We start from the raw sequence: 19,299 nt of genomic DNA on the forward strand, positions 1-19,299 counted from the left end.
AACGGAATATGTACTGTACTGTACAATCTACTAATATAAGTTTCAATCAATCAATCAAACTGCATCATTATGCCTCATTTGTAGGTATATTTGCGCTCATTTAATTTCCTTTACTTTTATCTTCTTTGTATATAATTTAGTTTTGCATGTCTCATGACACATTATCTGTATGTAATATTGGCTGCATTTCAGATAGTTGTTTGTGTGCCATGTTGTTCCAGACCACAGCAAACATTACCTAGCTTGCCAAAAATTGTAATAAATCCATTAGAAGAAGACAGCCTGCCGTTTCTTTTAACTTGGACACGCACATCTACACCTTTGGCCATTAGAAGCCAGTATTTTCCAGGAGTTATCTCACCTTCTGAGTAGACTCTGATTAACTAATGGTTTCTAATGCTGTAAAAATGTATAGAATAAATATCAAATTTCAACATTTCTGTCAACGAAGATTTGCTTCAGCCTGCGACACATAGTCATTTTGATCGTAGGCTAAAATAGCTAAACGTTTCCATACACTTGTAAAGAACATAATGTCATGGCTGTCTTGAGTATCCAATAATTTCTACAACTCTTATTTTTTTGTGATAGAGTGATTGGAGCACATATTTGTTGGTCACAAAAAACATTCATGAAGTTTGGTTCTTTTATGAATTTATTATGGGTCTACTGAAAATGTGACCACATCTGCTGGGTCAAAAGTATACATACAGCAATGTTAATATTTGGTTACATGTCCCTTGACAAGTTTCACAGCAATAAGGCGCTTTTGGTAGCCATCCACAAGCTTCTGGCAAGCTTCTGGTTGAATTTTTGACCACTCCTCTTGACAAAATTGGTGCAGTTCAGCTAAATTTGTTGGTTTTCTGACATGGACTTGTTTCTTCAGCATTGTCCACACGTTTAAGTCAGGACTTTGGGAAGGCAATTCTAAAACCTTAATTCTAGCCTGATTTAGCCATTCCTTTACCACTTTTGACGTGTGTTTGGGGTCATTGTCGTGTTGGAACATTCAATTGCGCCAAAGAGCCAACCTCCGGGCTGATGATTTTAGGTTGTCCTGAAGAATTTGGAGGTAATCCTCCTTTTTCATTGTCCCATTTACTCTCTGTAAAGCACCAGTTCTATTGGCAGCAAAACAGGCCCAGAACATAATACTACCACCACCATGCTTGGCGGTAGAGTGGTGTTCCTGGGATTAAAGGCCTCGCCTTTTCTCCTCCAAACATATTGCTGGGTATTGTGGCCAAACAGCTCAATTTTTGTTTCATCTGACACCACACGAACAAAGATAAGACCTTCTGGAGGAAAGTTCTGTGGTCAGATGAAACAAAAATGTTTCTGTTTGGCCACAATACCCAGCAATATGTTTGGATGAGAAAAAGTGAGGCCTTTATTCCCAGTAACACCTTGACTACCGTCAAGCATGGTGGTGGTAGTATTATCCTCTGGGCCTGTTTGCTGCCAATGGAACTGGTGCTTTAAATGGGACAATGAAAAAGGAGGATTACCTCCAAATTCTTCAGGACAACCTAAAATTATCAGCCCGGAGGTTGGGTCTTGGGCGCAGTTGGGTGTTCTAACAGGACAATGACCTCAAACACACGTCAAAAGTGGTACAGGAATGGCTAAATCAGGCTAGAATTAGGGTTTTAGAAGGGCCTTCCCAAAGTCCTGACTTAAATGTGTTGACAATGCTGAAGAAACAAGTCCATGTCAGAAAACCAACACATTCAGCTGAACTGCACCAATTTTGTCAAGAGGAGTGGTCAAAAATTCAACCAGAAGCTTGCCAGAAGCTTGTGGATGGCTACCAAAAGCGTATATATATACTTTTGACCCAGCAGATTTGGTCACATTTTCAGTAGACCCATAATAAATTTATAAAAGAACCAAACTTCATGAATAATTTTTTTGTGACCAATAAGTAAGTATGTAAACTTTTGACCACGACTGTATATAAGACTTTTAAAGGCCTACTGAAACCCACTACTACAGACCACGCAGTCTGATAGTTTTTATATCAATGATGAAATCTTAACATTGCAACACATGCCAATACGGCCGGGTTAACTTATAAAGTGCAATTTTAAATTTCCCGGAGAACTTCCGGTTCAAAACGCCTTTGGAGGATGACGTATGCGCGTGACGTCGCGAGGTCCACGGAAGTGTTTGGACCCTTTTGGACACAATACACAGAGCTCTGTTTTCTTCGACAAAATTCCACAGTATTCTGGACATCTGTGTTGGTGAATCTTTTGCAATTTGTTTAATGAACAATGGAGGCTGCAAAGAAGAACGTTGTTGGTGGGATCGGTGTATGCGGCTGGCTGTAGCAACACAACAAGGAGGACTTTGTCAAATAGCAGACGCGCTAGCGGCGAACTCACCTTAACTTCCTACGTCTCCGGGCCGCCGACCGCATCGTCAATCGCTGGAACGCAGGTGAGCATGGGTGTTGATGAGCAGAGGAGGGCTGGCTGGCGTAGTTGGAGCGCTAATGTTTTTACCATAGCTCTGACGAGGTCCCGTTGTTAAGTTAGCGTCGTTAGCAACAGCATTGCTAGGCTTCGACAGGCGTCGAATACACATTAACCGTGTATTTACATGTCCAGTGTTTGGTTCGGTGTCTCCTGATAGTAGTATTGTTGATCTTCTGTCTATCCTTCCAGTCAGGGATTTATTTATTTTGTTTCTATCAGCATTTGAGACAGATGCTATCACGTTAGCTCATGCTAAAGAGCTTCGTCGATGTATACTCGTGGAGATAAAAGTCACTGTTAATGTCCATTTCGCCTTCTCGACTCTCATTTTCAAGAGGATATAGTATCCGAGGTGGTTTAAAATACAAATCCGTGATCCACAATAGAAAAAGGAGAGAGTGTGGATTCCAATGAGCCAGCTTGTACCTAAAATACGGTCAGAGTGAAAGAAGATATCTCTTGAACTGCATTCTAGTCCGTCACTCTAATGTTCCTCATACACAAATCTTTCATCCTCGCTCAAATTAATGGGGTAATCGTCACTTTCTCGCTCCTTATATCTCTCGCTCCATTGTAAACAACGGGGAATTGTGAACAGCACTACCGCTTGTGACGTCACGCTACTTCCGGTAGGGGCAAGGTTTTTTTTATTAGCGAGCAAAAGTTGCAAACTTTATCGTCGATTTTCTCTACTAAATCCTTTCAGCAAAAATATGGCAATATCACGAAATGATCAAGTATGACACATAGAATGGATCTGCTTTTCCCGTTTGAATAAAAAAAAAAATCATTTCAGTAGGCCTTTAAAGTTATTTTGATAGTAGGCTAATATAGCTAATATAGACACGTCATGTGTTGCCTTCATTATAAGACTTATATAAGACTTTTAATTTTTTGCAGCTCCAGACATATTTGTTTTTTGTATTTTCGGTCCAATATGGCTCTTTCAACATTTTGGGTTGCCGACCCCTGCTTTAGGGCCTCCTTTGCAGCTTTTTGCTGCTCGGGCCCTAATAACAACACAATCCAAAGATACAAACTGATGTTTTATTGAACACTGATAAGAAATGTAACACAATGAGGTAAGTTAAAACGTCTTTAAGGTTTTTCAACCGGTGGCGCCACAAAATATTCACGACCCTATCAGTAATTCTTCCACAGAATCGACGGCGAGTTAAAACCCATTCTTTTCCCTTCACAGTCGAGTACAATTACATTTCTTCCTGTTTGACACCGGGACGAGAAGAGTACCATGAGTAACACAACACCTGTGATTGACAGATCCCAGCTTACTGTCTGTGTTTCTTTTCGAAGAAACTCAGTATAAAAAAAAAAGAAGTCTCCTGAGGGAGAAACATTCTATTATATTTTCTGATGAGAACAAAGCCACTCTAGCCAGGCAGGCACAGTCTTGAGTTTGCTACCATTTCTGCTGATGACTCTGCACAGTCTCACGGTGCTCAAGGGGATATAACTTGAGACCATTTCCCCCTCGCCGTGCCCGACCACTTATGCATTAGCGCGCAGCAAAAGGGGAAGTCTGCAGCTGCTTTGGAATGCCCTCACAAGCGATGACCCGGGTCCTGGTGGCGATGGCGGTCAGAGAATAGTTTCCCTGCACTCGAGGCTTTGTTCGAAGGTGGGAGAGTCTAGGGGGTTTGGAGAAGTGCTGGTGGCTTGTTGGAGGTGTTTGGGACGGCGCATGGAAGGCGATGAACTCAAAGCACCGCAGCTTTGAAGGTGAAGATCCTCTTGGCCGCGTTTCCTGGGACTGCCGCTAATGCGCTGAGTCATCACCTGTGCACCAAAGTATAAATTACTTAGGGCCTGAAGAAACTTTTTCCACTGAGGGCCGTACACGGAAAAATTAAGCATGCGGGGGCCATTTTGATATTTTTCATTTTCAAACCTTAACAAAATATATGGATTTTTTTTTTTTAACATTTAGGGCTCCCGGGGACCATAAAGGGTCTCAGTCATTAAAATGTAAAAAATAAGTCAAATTATTATTATTTTTTATTTAACGCTTACAGTAAATCGCTATATCAACTTCAGGTTGATATAAAGTAAAAAAAAAAAAAAAAAGTTTTATGCCTTTTCTGTCAAAGACAACTTAGTTTTTTATAGTAAAACTGAAATATGCAGTATTTAGTAATTAGAGCCCTAAAAGATCAATAATGCAGGACACCATTGATTTTAATTCTTTAATATTTTTGAGTAATCACAGTGAAATGTTAAATAAAATCCTACTAAATATATTTGGGATCCAAAAGGTCCCCCACTCATAAAGTGATACATTTTTATTACCGGTAGTTTTTTTTTACTTTTAACAATTAAATTACGAGATCAACTTCAGATATATCTGTCGATTTTACGTTTGAACTGTTATTTTGTTTGTATTATGCTCTTTTGTCAAATAAAACGTTGATGTTTTTTTATGACAACCACATGCAATATTTTTTCCACATAAAATATTTTAAAGTGATATTTTTTAAGTAATAATTAATTATAACATAGATTTTTAGTCTTTTTTTTTTTTTTTTTAGCAATGGCAAAAAAAGAAAAATAAACAAAGACAAAAGAAAAAAAACAGCCTGCATGGCAACTTTTTCTTGTTAGATTTCACCTCTTTCCACTTTTTTAAAAATATTTTTTAAAATTTTTGCAATATTATCAATTTTGCAATTTTTGCAGAATGTGTGGCGGGCCGGTAAACAATTAGCTGCGGGCCGCAAATGGCCCCCGGGCCGCACTTTGGACACCCCTGGATTAAGATAAAGACAACACGTGCTAAATAGCGTGTGCAAATTGATAAACTGAGTGTCAAATTCATTTTAATAAGGTTTTTGAGCGTATACCATGGAGACACTCATTTCCCTCCACATTTCTAGCATCATATGGTCCAACCTGTAGCATTTCATCATGATGTTGACATGCAGCACACAAATATAATATGTTCCACCTTTTCTAGGCTGTATTGATCTCAACCAGTGGTTCTCAAATGGGGGTACTTGAAGGTATGCCAAGGGGTACGTGAGATTTTTTTTAAATGTCTGTCAAAAAGAATTGTGAAAAGAAATGCAACAATACAATATTCAGTGTGGACATGTTCCAAAAATATTGATGTTAAAGATTTCTTTTTTTGTGAAGAAATGTTTAGAATTAAGTTCATGAATCCAGATGCATCTCTATTACAATCCCCAAAGAGGGCACTTTAAGTTGATGATTACTTCTATGTGTAGAAATCTTTATTTCTAATTGAATCACTTGTTTATTTTTCAACAAGTTTTTAGTTATTTTTATATATTTTTTTCCAAATAGTTCAAGAAAGACCACAACAAATGAGCAATATTTTGCACTGTTATACAATTTAATAAATCAGAAACTGATGACATAGTGCTGTATTTTACTTCGTTATCTCTTTTTTTCAACCAAAAATGCTTTGCTCTGATTAGGGGGTACTTGAATTAAAAAAATGTTCACAGTGGGTACATCACTGAAAAAAGGTTGAGAACCACTGATCTAGACAACAGAACTTATTTTTAGCACGCTGAAGGTGCGCTCTGTGAATGATCCTGTTGCAATTATATGCATACTGCAAAAACATTTTTTTTCATACAGGAGCGATATTAGCGTAGCTCGGTTGATAGAGCGGCCATGCCTGCAACCTGAGGGCTCTAGGTCCGATCCCCACTTCTGCCATCCTAGTCACAGCTGTTGTGTCCTTGGGCAAGACACTTCGCCCACACTGGTTAAAAAATGTAACTTAGATAATGGGTTTCACTATGTAAAGCGCTTTGAGTCAACAAAGAAAAGCGCTATATAAATATAATTATCTTCACTTCACTTCACTTCACTTCCATCCATCCATTTTCTACCGCTTGTCCCTTTCGGGGTCGCGGGGGGTGCTGGAGCTTATCTCAGCTGCATTCGGGTGGTAAGCGGGGTACACCCTGGACAAGTCGCCACCTCATCGCAGGGCCAACACAGACAGACAACATTCACACTCACATTCACACACTAGGGCCAATTTAGTGTTGCCAATCAACCTATCCCCAGGTGCATGTCTTTGGAGTACCGGAGGGAACCCACGCACTCATGGGGAGAACATGCAAATTCCACACAGAACGATCCCGAGCCCGGGATTGAACTCAGGACCTTCGTACGGTGAGGCACATGCACCTATGCCACCGTGCTGCCCTTATTTCATTTAAATGTAAATCAATTAAAGACACATTTACATAAATATTTTAAGTATTTCTCTATTTAATTTTGTTCCATTCAACCTTCCATCATATCACATTTATTTATTTAATTCCAATCATAATCAAACCAATAACACATTTACGTAATTATTTAAAGATGTATTTATTTTTGTCCCCAGGCACACTTCATTGTAACAATATACCTAATATATGAAAAAAAAACGGCATTAAGAAAAATGCCAGCAGACACCAAAATGCCTCAATTTAGTTTGTTTTAATCAGCCAATTACATCATCCAGCAGCTATAAAATTATGAAATTATATTGCTGAATAGATTATATGTCTTGTACCTGTATTTCTATTGATGAAAGTATGAATATGTTGACACACACACACAGATGGAATACTCTCTCTATCAATTGTCTGCCTTTGCAATAGGATCGCCTGCTTTCTCATTTATGCGTAACTGTGCACGATTGCATGTACTTTCTGTTAAAATATAGACCTAAAACAGCGGTTGCAGAACAGTTTTAGTCTTGATGAATCACATTGCGAGTGCTAAATGATTATGTTTGCATCTCCTCCTCCATTATTGGCATTCTAATATTCAGCCTATATTCTGCACTTACATGGATGTGCGCACAAGTTTAGTAGAGTATCTTGACATGCGCTATCAGGTTTTGCACGTGTTTTAATACACGCAAACCGTTAGTAGATCAGGCCCTTATTGTTTTGGCTTTAATCCCTTCAAAGATCAGGACATTTATTTCCTTAGATATCAGTGTTGTCGACTCCTCAGTAAAAGTAGCTGCAATTGGCTGTCCTAAAAGTCGCAAAATGACGTTGTGTAATTTGTATAATTAGCCAATTCCTGTGTCTAAAAAAATAAATAGGGGATACCCTTGTACCTTCTTTTTTTTATTAGAGTGACATAATATTCATACTGTTTGACTTGAACCTGAATTTAATTTGATGCATGTTTTGGAGTAATACTCAGTAATTCATGTTTTTTTGTGGGAAATACTAAAATTAACAAAATAGAATAATATATATATATATATATTTATATATATATATATATATAAAAAAAGACTCTTCCGACTTTTCGCTTCAAAAGTCTCAAATTAGTGTAAGTTGCTAAATGTGTCCCCAGTCGCTTTTTTTAAAAACAATCGCGAGAGGGGTCTGAATATTCACCACGTATTAGTTAAAGTTAAAGTTAAAGTACCAATGATTGTCACACATAGACACTAGGTGTGGCGAAATTATTCTCTGCATTTGACCCATCACCCTTGATCACCCCCTGGGAGGTGAGGGGAGCAGTGAGCAGCAGCGGTAGCCGCGCCCGGGAATCATTTTTGGTGATTTAACCCCCAATTCCAACCCTTGATGCTGAGTGCCAAGCAGGGAGTTAATGGGTCCCATTTTAAAATAGTCTTTGGTATGACTCGGCCGGGGTTTGAACTCACAACTAGAGATGTCCGATAATATCGGCCTGCCGATATTATCGGCCGATAAATGCTTTAAAATGTAATATCGGAAATTATCGGTATCGTTTTTTTAATTATCGGTATGGTTTTTTAAATTTAATTTAATTATAATTTTTTTATTAAATCAACACAAGATACACTTACAATTAGTGCACCAACCCAAAAAACCTCCCTCCCCCATTTACACTCATTCACGCAAAAGGGTTGTTTCTTTCTGTTATTAATATTCTGGTTCCTACATTATATATCAATATATATCAATACAGTCTGCAAGGGATACAGTTCGTAAGCACACATGATTGTACGTGCTGCTGGTCCACTAATAGTACTAACCTTTAACAGTTAAGTTTACTCATTTTCATTAATTACTAGTTTCTATGTAACTGTTTTTATATTGTTTTACTTTCCTTTTTATTCAAGAAAATGTTTTTTATTTATTTATTTTTTTAATTTTAATTTTTAAAAAGGACCTTATCTTCACCATACCTGGTTGTCCAAATTAGGCATAATAATGTGTTAATTCCACGACTGTATATATCAGTATTGGTTGATATCGGTATTTGTAATTAAAGAGTTGGACAATATCGGAATATCGGATATCGGCAAAAAGCCGATATCGGACATCCCTACTTACAACCTACCGATCTCAGGGCGGACACTCTAACCACTAGGCCACTGAGTAGGAGGTGTCCCGATTCAACGGTTTCACTTTCGATATTAGAGCCTTGAGTATTTGCTGATGCCGATATTAATCATAGTAAATGATAATAATGATAAATGGGTTATACTTGTATAGCGCTTTTCTACCTTCAAGGTACTCAAAGCGCTTTGACAGTATTTCCACATTTACCCATTCACACACACATTCACACACTGATGGCGGGAGCTGCCATGCAAGGCGCTAACCAGCAGCCATCAGAGGCAAAGGGTGAAGTGTCTTGCCCAAGGACACCACGGACGTGACTAGGAAGGACATACTTAAATTATTTTGTAGTGTGGCATGTTAAAAAAAAGGCCTAATCAAAGAAATGGTTATACTTGTATTGCACTTTTCTACCTTTTTAAGGAACTCAAAGCGCTTTGACACTATTTCCACATTCACACACTGATGGCGGGAGCTGCCATGCAAGGCACTAACCAGGACCCATCAGGAGCAAGGGTGAAGTGTCTTGCTCAAGGACACAACGGACGTGACTAGGATGGTAAAAGGTGGGGATTGAACCAGTAACCCTCAGATTGCTGGCACGGCCACTCTCCCAACTTCGACACGCCATCCCCTAATCAAAAGGAAGGACTCATAGAACAAAGACATGAAAAGCACTAACTTTCTGACAGATTTAGTGGGGGAGTGTTAATTTGTTTTTGGCGACACCTAGTGACCAAATAAGTTATTACGTTAAGATCATTACGCAGTATGTAGAATTATGCTGACATGTGTTACTGGATACTTGATACCCTTGAACAAGAGATTCTTAATGTCAATGGGACCTTCCCGGGTAAATAAAGGTAAAAAATAATAAATTAAATAAAAGCTTCTGCCTTGGAGACTTTGTTTGATTGAATTATTTGATATTTGTTTATATTGGCAAATCTCCTGCAATATTGTTCAACGACAGTAACTTAAAATGTATGTCTAGCTTGTGTGCTATTAAGTGTTTAGCTGTTGTGTAGCTGTTAGCTCCTAGTAGCCTATGAGCCTAACATGTTCACCTTTTTGTAAATGACTTCACTAAAATACAAGAAAAGATCAACCTTGTGTGCTAATTGGACAACATTTAGATCAGGGGTGTCAAACTCATTTTAGATAGGGGGCCACATGGAGAAAAATCTACTCCCAAGTTGGACAGACTGGTAAAATCACGGCACGATAACTTAAAAATAAAGACAACTTCAGATTGTTTTTTTTGTTTAAAAATAAAACAAGCAAATTATGGAATTGTACAAATCATAATGTCGTCTTTTTTTTTTTTTTACACGTACACGTTGCAGTAATAGTATTCTATCTTTATTTGTCATTATTTATACTTTCTGAATAAATTATGTGTTATTGTTCATCAGTCAACTCATTGGTGTTAATTATCAATCTATCAAGATAAAAAAATAATATAAAAATCAAATTACAGGATGTTATTTATGTAGTTTGCTCATTTTCCTCAACTGGTGCACTAACATGTGTTTTTTTTTTGTGTTTTTTTTTTACATATAGCATCATCTACAAAGATACAAAAAATTGCTATTGCGACCTCTAGTGGACACATTTAGAACAGCAGTTTTTTTCATTGAAAATGTCAGCTCATTTTTATACTTAGCGAACTCATCCCGCGGGCCAGATAAAACCTGTTTGCTGGCCTAATCCTAATACGTTTGACACCCCTGGTTTAGATGTTAACAGGCTGTCTAGCTTTGCACAAAATACTCGCTGCAGGTCTGTTTGCTTGTATTGGAGCCTATTTTGAAGATTTCAGGTGCAAGCCAATATCATCCGATACTTTTTTTTTAAAACTACTGAAGTTAAGCTGGCAACGCTGTCGTTGATGTCATGAAAACATTTAGTGTTTTTTCTGTTTCAAAACCTTCATGTCAGCCTTATTTGTGTTGCTGTCATCAACTTTTCATACTCAAGCTCCCTAACAATATCGGTTTTAAAAATGTCATTTCAAGAATGCTTTGATACTTGTATGATTCAACCCTGCGCTCGACAGGCTTACCAGATATATCCAAAATTAAAGCTGCAAGCAGCGATGGTCGGGACAGACTTTGACGGCACATAAAATCCAAACCGGAGCAGTAATTAAAACTCTTTGGTCAACTTTTAATCAGAAGGGTTCAATCTCTCCTGTGCTAGTTTGAAGCCGACACGACAAACGCGCTCAGAGGAGATAATGTTTGAAAAAATGTGACCGGTTTTTACAAAACTTTTGTTTTGAAGGGGGAATTGCAAACTTCCTGTATATTTTTGCTGGGGGTTGTCACTGTATGAAATGTAGGTCTAAGTAAGACCTACATAGAGGTTTTTGTTTCATGTCTCTACGACATTCCTACTGGAAGTTACAGGCAGTTTTGTCTGTGTTTTCTTCCAAGGAGCAGTTTTGTGTGTGTTTTATTCCTAGGGGGCGCTAGAGCGCAATTTTAAGTTTTGGGGTTTGCTTTTTTATTAGATCGCAATTTTCGCCAGTCCTGATGTGTGTGTCCAGTTTGGTGAGTTTTGAAGCATGTTAAGGGGGTCAAATTACAGCTCAAAGAGGCAAAAGTTACTGTTTTTACAAAACTTTTGTATTGAAGGGGGAATTGCCTACTTCTTGTTGATTTTAGCTGAAGGATGTTATTGTATGAAATCTAGGTCTAAATGAGACCTACATAGAGGTTTTTGTTTCATGTCGCTACGACATTCCTACTGGAAGTTACAGGCAGTTTTGTCTGTGTTTTCTTCCTAGGGGGCGCTAGTGCGCATTTTTGAGTTTTGGGGCTAGGGTTTTTTTTTTATTAGATCGCAATTTTCGCCAGTCCGGATGTGTATGTCAAATATGGTGAGTTTTGAAGCATGTTAAGGGGGTCAAATTACAGCTCAAAGAGGCGGCGGTATAATAATAATAACAACTTATTTTTTGAAGGGGGATTGCAAATTTCCTGTTGATTTTTGCTGGGGGTTGTCAGTGTATGAAATATAGGTCTAAGTGAGACCTACATAGAGGTTTTTGTTTCATGTCTCTACGACATTCCTACTGGAAGTTACAGGCAGCTTTGTCTAAGTTTTCTTCCTAGGAGCAGTTGTGTCTGTGTTTTCTTCCTAGGGGGCGCTAGAGCGCAATTTTGAGTTTTGGGGTTGGGTTTTTTAATTATATCGCAATTTTTGCCAGTACTGATGTGTGTGTCCAGTTTGGTGAGTTTTGAAGCATGTTAAGGGGGTCAAATTACAGCTCAAAGAGGCAAAAGTGACTGTTTTTACTACACTTTTGTTTTGAAGGGGGAATTGCCAACTTCCTATTGATTTTTGCTGAAAGAAGTCATTGTATGAAATCTAGGTCTAAGTCAGACCTACATAGAGGTCTCTACGACATTCCTACTGGAAGTTACAAGCAGTTTTTTCTGTGTTTTTTCCTAGGGGGCGCTAGAGCGCAATTTTGAGTTTTGGGGTTTGGTTTGTTTATTAGATCGCAATTTTCGCCAGTCCTGATGTGTGTGTCAAATATGGTGAGTTTTGAAGCATGTTAAGGGGGTCAAATTACAGCTCAAAGATAATAATAAAATAATAATAAAACCTTACAAATACAATAGGGTCCTCTGTCCCAAAGGGACATTGCGGTCCCTAATAAACAACATTTGTGTACATCTACAAGGTCTACATGGATTATTTTGGTTATCAAAGTAAAGAAAAGGCTTAGACTGTTACGGTACATGTAACACATGGCTTTGCTAATGAATAAGAGCAAATGTAGCTGCTTGTTCAGTGACTATTTGCTGCTAATTAACGAAATGTCTTTTTAACCGGGTAGCCTCCCTTTTTTTTTTTGTCTCTTCAGGCAAAACGTTTTGTTGTTGTTGTTGTTTTGCAGCTTCGGCCATGATAGCAATAATTACACGTAGGTGTTCACATTGACTTCCGTTGTAACGAATGGGGAAAGGGGGAAGTGACTATGCCGCAGGGCAGTCTACACATTTGTAGTTTTTTGTGTGGCAGGGTTTCTGCCATCCTCCAAAAAATTGCTCAGTGCCAGTGAAAGCGATACAGACCCACTCAGACCATGACGAAGGTGTCATTAAACTAGTTTTAAAGTCGGTTTATCATCCTTAAAGTTATGAAAATATTTTATGATGGTTGTCTGTGTTGGCCCTGTGATGAGGTGGCGACTTGTCCAGGGTGTACCCCGCCTTCCGCCAGAATGCAGCTGAGATAGGCTTCAGCACCCCCGTGGCCCCGTAAGGGACTAGCGGTAGAAAATGGATGGATGGATAATGAAACTAAAGTGTGAGCTTTCATTAATGAATGAATGTGACATAACGACGTGGACTATGGGGTGTTTGTTTTCCCGAGATGCAAGTAAAGTTGGATCGGACAAAGTAAAGTTGGATCGGACATGGCTTGGAGGTAAATACATGATTTTATTTTAACACTAACAAAAAGGTACAAAACCAAAGGTGCGCACAAAGGCGGAGAACAAACTTGACTAATGAAACAAAAACTAGCACTTGGGCAAAAAACTATGAACATGAAACAAATAAACACTTACTGTGACAGGAATATAGACAAAACTCACTTGGCATGGAACTATGGTAGCATGGGTAACACGGGTAACAGAAGTCATAGAAGTCAATCAGAGTTAATGTCGCCAGACAGACTGCCTGGCAACTGAAAGCTTAAATAATACCGACATGATTAGTGACAGGTGCGCGAGTGCAAAACGTGAGACAGGTGCGTGACATGAGGACAGGTGAAAACTAATGGGTTGTCATGGAAACAAAACAAACAAGAGTGCACAACGAGTCCAAAAACCAAACCGAACATAACCAAAACAAAACCTGATCACACAGACATGACAGAATGCATGTATTTTTTGTAAAAGGAGGCTCGTGGCTGAAGTTAGCGTCTTTCTGTTGGCATTTCTTCAAGGGTGACTGTAGAAATGTTGTAGAACCTGTTAGGCAGTGGTGTGCCGTCAGGGCCAGCAAGGCCTTCTCTGCTGGCCTAACATAACCAGAAATTATGAGCATAATTAAAGATAAAAGTATTTTTTAATTTACTTTCCCTAAATATCTAAATGTATTCCTATACCCTTCGTGTCATATTATGCTCTTTCCAGTGCTGTTGTATTTAGGTTAGAGTTTTTAACCAATCAGAATTCAGTTAGCTTATGTTGCCATGCTGTACCAAATCTGCCCGGGACCTTCAGAATCAACAATGCGGGCGTCCGTGCACTGTAAGTGAACGGGAACATACAGTTGATAGATAGTTGCAACAGTCAATAAGGTCAGTAAGGCCTTCTATCTGGCCTAACGCTGTGATTGGATACTCACTTGGGAGTCCCAAGTGAGTATCCAATCACAAGTTGAGAAAAACAGGAAGTGGCACCGGAGCCATACGAGCCATAGAAAGCCACAGAAAACTCAGTGGTACAATAACCACGAAGATAAAGTGTTTGTCTTACACCGAGTAATCCGCTGTAGACAGACGAAGCTAAGCACTGCAGGTTTAGCGAGCGGTGCACGCTCCCGTGAAGGAAATACATTTTTGGCAGGTAATCACATTTTGGCAACAACACCGGCGGTGAAATGGTTTGCCGGCCACTTTCACACGAATCGAAAGACTATGACGCTACCACTGGCTTATACGGCGTCGGATGGGTGCTACAAATTGTGAGTTCAAATATTTTATTTCTTTATTTTTTCATGTTTCATTTGTTTTATACAATTATTTTAGTTATGACAGTACCACGTAAGATATGTTTTAATTGCTAATGCAGTTTTATTGAACGTTAAATGCGCCGAAAAATAGAGTGTTTTGTACACGGTTGAGGGGTTTCAACGCTCAGTAGTGTGCAAGTGAGTTTCTGTATAATATCTCCAGCCGTTTCCATGTGGTGTCATAAATTACGCTATTTTGAGAGGTGAAGTCGGACTAAGTAGGGTATCACTGAAGGCCAAAGGTGAGAAACGCACGGCCCGCCACTGCCGTTAGGTAACAAGAACATGGAGTATATGCAGCACTTTTCCTTTTGATTTGAAAACGTTAATGCATTTCTCTGACCACAGTGCATAATATGCGCAAAAAATAGAAATAAAATAAACAAAACAGAAAAATGTGATCCCTATTTACGTAAGCATGCAATTTAAATGTATTTCTTCACATCTGCATCACAGACACTCACTGCTAATTTACTCAAGGACATGTTGATGACATGATGGCCTCTGCAGCCAGGGTGAGTTGATGCCTCTGCCCTGGCCTGTTGATGATCCTTCATCAGCTCATGGGACGAGCATTAGCATGAATTATTATTTGACTTTTCTCTTTTACATGCATGAACGTACTGTCGAGTGAGCAAGCGTGTCTTTTTTTTTTGACCTGATGGATTACATTAAGTCCTTCCATGACTTCCCACCATGCAGTCGAGTGAGCAAGTGTGTCTTTTACAAGGTTAATATAGGTTGCTTCTCTTTCTTCCCCTCCATTTTTCTGCATTCTTTTGTATCTCTAGTTATCATTACGTATATGTATTGTTGCATTTGAACAACTGTATTTTTGATAATAGAGGTAAATTATTGGTATTGTTTATTATCAATAGCACTATTTCTATTAGTATCTGTATTGCTCCATTTGTAGTGTAATAATGCTCATTGTCATTTCTGTATTATTATTTATTTTGCTAACTGCTTCTTTGCTAGCACTTTTACCATCATATTTGTACATATCCTATTTGCTGATGTTGCTCTATTGTTGTTGTTGTTATTGTTGTGTTTGCTGTTGCTGTTTTTGTCTCTCTGTCTAATCCCGCTCTTGTCCCCGCAATTTCCCCCTCTGTCTTCCTTTTTTTCTCTTTCTATCCCCTCCTGCTCCGGCCCGGCTGCACCAAAAGATAATATAAATCCTTGTAATAAAGTCAAATACAAATAAGGCAACAAGAGAAGTATCCCACATTTCTCTTTTGTAAAGTAAATCTGAACAGCCGATATGGGCATCTACATCAACTATATGATTTACCTGAGAAGCTGGACAGGACACAAAAAAAAAGAAAAAGGAAAAAAAAAAGTGTCTTTTTTTTTGACTTGATGGATTACATTAAGTAATTCCCACCAACAATGACAAAGGAACCCACTGGATGTTTCTTTAAAGTGAAACATGACAATATGATAATAATGATAATGTAATTAAAAAAAGCAGTGTAGTTACCTGATCTATGACATTGGCACTAAATATCGCCTCCTCCATGTGCTTCTCATCGGACTTGATGACACACTTGATGTTATTGACGACTTGCTGGACCTCAGGTGATAAATTGCAGCTGGAATGCTCCAGGAACTTGGCCACTAATATTTTAGTGTCTTTAAACATTTTAAGGTCAGCCAGTGACTGGGGCTGTTCACGGGGGGAGCGCGCTTGCAGAGCTCTACTTTTAGGGTGGAGGTCTGCTTTTTTGCCCTCCTTTTGCTGCTTCTTGGCACAGCTGGGTTTGGCTGCGATGCCATCTGATGAAACGCCTGATGGCTCTGAAGACAAAACAGGGGATACACGGTCAGCACGTGCATTGAAGTAAAAAAAACATACCTACTTTATAAATAAATGATAAATGGGTTATACTTGTTTAGCGCTTTTCTACCTTCAAGGTACTCAAAGCGCTTTGACAGTATTTCCACATTCACCCATTCACACACACATTCACACACACTGATGGAGGGAGCTGCCATGCAAGGCGCTACCAGCACCCATCAGGAGCAAGGGTGAAGTGTCTTGCCCAAGGACACAACGGACGTGACTAGGATGGTAGAAGGTGGGGATTGAACCCCAGTAACCAGCAACACTCCGATTGCTGGCACGGCCACTCTACCAACTTCGCCACGCGTATCTGTGATGTTGTAGTAAAACATAGCCCACATTTACCGTACTTCAGTAAAGTTTTACAAAAACACACAAAAAGTTGCAGCATTTCTATTTTTTGTTGTTGTTGTTGTTGTCCGTTAATCCAGGAAGTCAAAGTTCACCGTATTTGGACCAGAATGAGCGCCTGATCTCTGTTCTCATTCACCCTTAAGGTGTTTGAAGGGCTTAAGGCGGGGGCGTCAAGCTCATTTTAGTTTGGGGGCCACACGGAGAAAAATCTACTGCCAAGTGGGCCAAACTGGTAAAATCATGGCATGATAACCTAAAAATAAAGACAAATTCGGATTGTTTCCTTTGTTTAAAAATAAAACAAGCACGTTCTGAAAATGTACAAATCATAATGTTGTTGTTTTTTTACACTTTAATGTTGCGGTCAATAGTATTCTATCTTCATTTGTCGTTATTTATACGTTCTGAATAAATGATGTGATAATGTTCATCGGTCAAACAGGTGGAATTGAGTGTGGCAGAGTTTTAAAATGCTCTAATTGGTGTTAATTTTTAATCCATCAAGATAAAAGATTGATATCAAAATTAAATTACAGGATGTTATTTAGATAGATAGTACTTTATTGATTCCTTCAGGAGAGTTCCCTCAGGATGTAGTTTACTCCTTTTCCTCAACTGTTGTACTAACATTATGTGGTTTATTCTGTACACATCATCTACAAAGATAGAAATAATTGTTATAGATAGGACTTCACATGAAGCTATACTCCAACAGGCTCCTTCAGCTTTGTTCCCACAGTGTTCGATTCAAGAACTCCTTCATTCCGCACTCCATCCAGCTGTATAATCACTCGCCATTCAGCAATAGATGATATCTGCCTATTACCTGACACCTTCTATGTTAGCTTCTTCTCTTTGTTTTTAATGTCTATTTACTATTTTCTGCGGGATTTACTCTCTATTTTATGCTGCAGCTGTCACATACACTGTAATATTGTACATGGTAATTTTTATATATTGTATATATGATATAGACATAATATAATATAATATATCAGTATATATAATATACTGTACAAATATTATGTAAATATTAAGGATATATGTTATATTTTATATCGCTATATTTAGTCTATTTATACCTGCATTGTCCTTTCCATCCTTACACTTTCCATCATTGTAACTGAGCTACTGAGTTTGAGTTTGAGTTTGAGTTTATTTCGAACATGCAAGCATACAACATGATACATCACAATTGTGTGGAACAATTTCCCTTGTGGATCATTAAAGTTTGTCTAAGTAAGTCTAAGTCTAAGTCTAAGCTACTGGGGTTTTAGCAGGGACTAGGGATGGGTACCTTTTACGTTTGAATCAATACGGTACCAATTCTCGCTACCTAGGAAACGATACCGGTACAAATTTTTCTGCACCTCCGTGTGTGTTCAAATGTGTCAATAAATGTTGTTTGATAATAAAATCTTATTTTTTTTAATTGAACATTAAACACTGAACTGTGCTGTTATCTGTGTCTCTTTTGCAAGTACTGCACTGTACTGTACTATATTGTAGACTTTGCATGCTGATGCAATTCCAAGACGTTAGATGGCAGTAGTGTATAGACTACGGTGTGTTGCCTTAGTCAGGAAGTAGTCTTTGCAATTAAGTTAAACGTGACAGTTTTTTTTAATTTGTTGAGCCCTACAAAGTGTTTGAACTGTAAGTATTGTTCTTTTTACACACCAGTTGTTGGATTGTAACATGCATCTTAGTTGCACTTTTTATAATGCTCATCGATAGCATGTCTAGGGCAAATCCAATGTAAATTAGCATTTTGAAAAGTGGAGCCTTTTGAGCGCCTTCTTGCTTTGTTGGCATGGCAAAATTGTAACATTACCTAAAGGCAGTCCGGCTAAGTCCGTTATGAGTGCTTGACTCCTTGTTTCATGGCCAGGTATTTTAGTCGGTTCTGAATCTGCAAGTAGACTGTAGAATTCCGGTCGGTACCTATAAAATTAACAAATTCGGCACCCAATACATACAATATTTTATACTCTTATTATCTTCATTGTCTATATCTTGAATACAATAACAACGAGAAAATCAATCAAAGAGTGCAAATCTCCCAATAGTAAAGAATCCTTTAAAAAAACAAAACATGAACCCATACTGTGATCTGGATCACCCCCAAAATCAAATCACCTTTTCCCGATGCCGTTTGCTATAATTTTCCTGCGTGTTTGTTTTGTTTGTCTGTTTATGTCTACAAAAGGGTTCACTCGTGAAATAAACATAGTATTAGTCAACCACTGTCTTTGTCTCTGTGAGTGGAGGCGGTGCAACGTAACATAAACATAATGTTCTTTTTAAACATTTCAGACCTTTCCTTAACTAACTAAGTAACTAACTAACTTACTGACAAACCCAGGCAAATACATAATCTCCTGGTGGGAGGTAATACAGATTTTATTACATGCACAAATCTTTCTTCCGGTGGATAACAAAATAATTACATGTGCTTTTTGTTAGTTCCTGTGGTAGAATCAGGTTAAAACAAGCTTTTATTTTGAAGGTTACCTTGCACT

At 38.4% G+C, this 19,299-nt stretch overlaps 1 protein-coding gene across 2 annotated transcripts in view; it reads right to left on the reverse strand.

Annotated features, from left to right (window-relative positions):
• Positions 1 to 3,533: 3,533 nt before the first annotated feature.
• fam189a1 (family with sequence similarity 189 member A1) overlaps positions 3,534 to 19,299 on the reverse strand; it is a 287,604-nt gene continuing 271,838 nt past the window's right edge. Inside the window, exons 11-12 of one of the 2 annotated variants that reach the window (XM_062068824.1) lie at positions 16,061 to 16,377; positions 3,534 to 4,280 (exon numbers count right to left, since the gene is read on the reverse strand). In XM_062068824.1, the coding sequence (XP_061924808.1) occupies positions 4,083 to 4,280; positions 16,061 to 16,377 (515 nt within the window). In that variant the 3' untranslated portion in view covers positions 3,534 to 4,082. Of the gene's footprint in view, positions 4,281 to 13,370; positions 13,862 to 16,060; positions 16,378 to 19,299 lie in introns of those variants that run through there. The other variant, XM_062068833.1, reaches the window with a different exon arrangement.

Source organism: Entelurus aequoreus, linkage group LG02 (genome assembly GCF_033978785.1).
Source record: "Entelurus aequoreus isolate RoL-2023_Sb linkage group LG02, RoL_Eaeq_v1.1, whole genome shotgun sequence".
NCBI classification, from domain to species: domain Eukaryota; kingdom Metazoa; phylum Chordata; class Actinopteri; order Syngnathiformes; family Syngnathidae; genus Entelurus; species Entelurus aequoreus.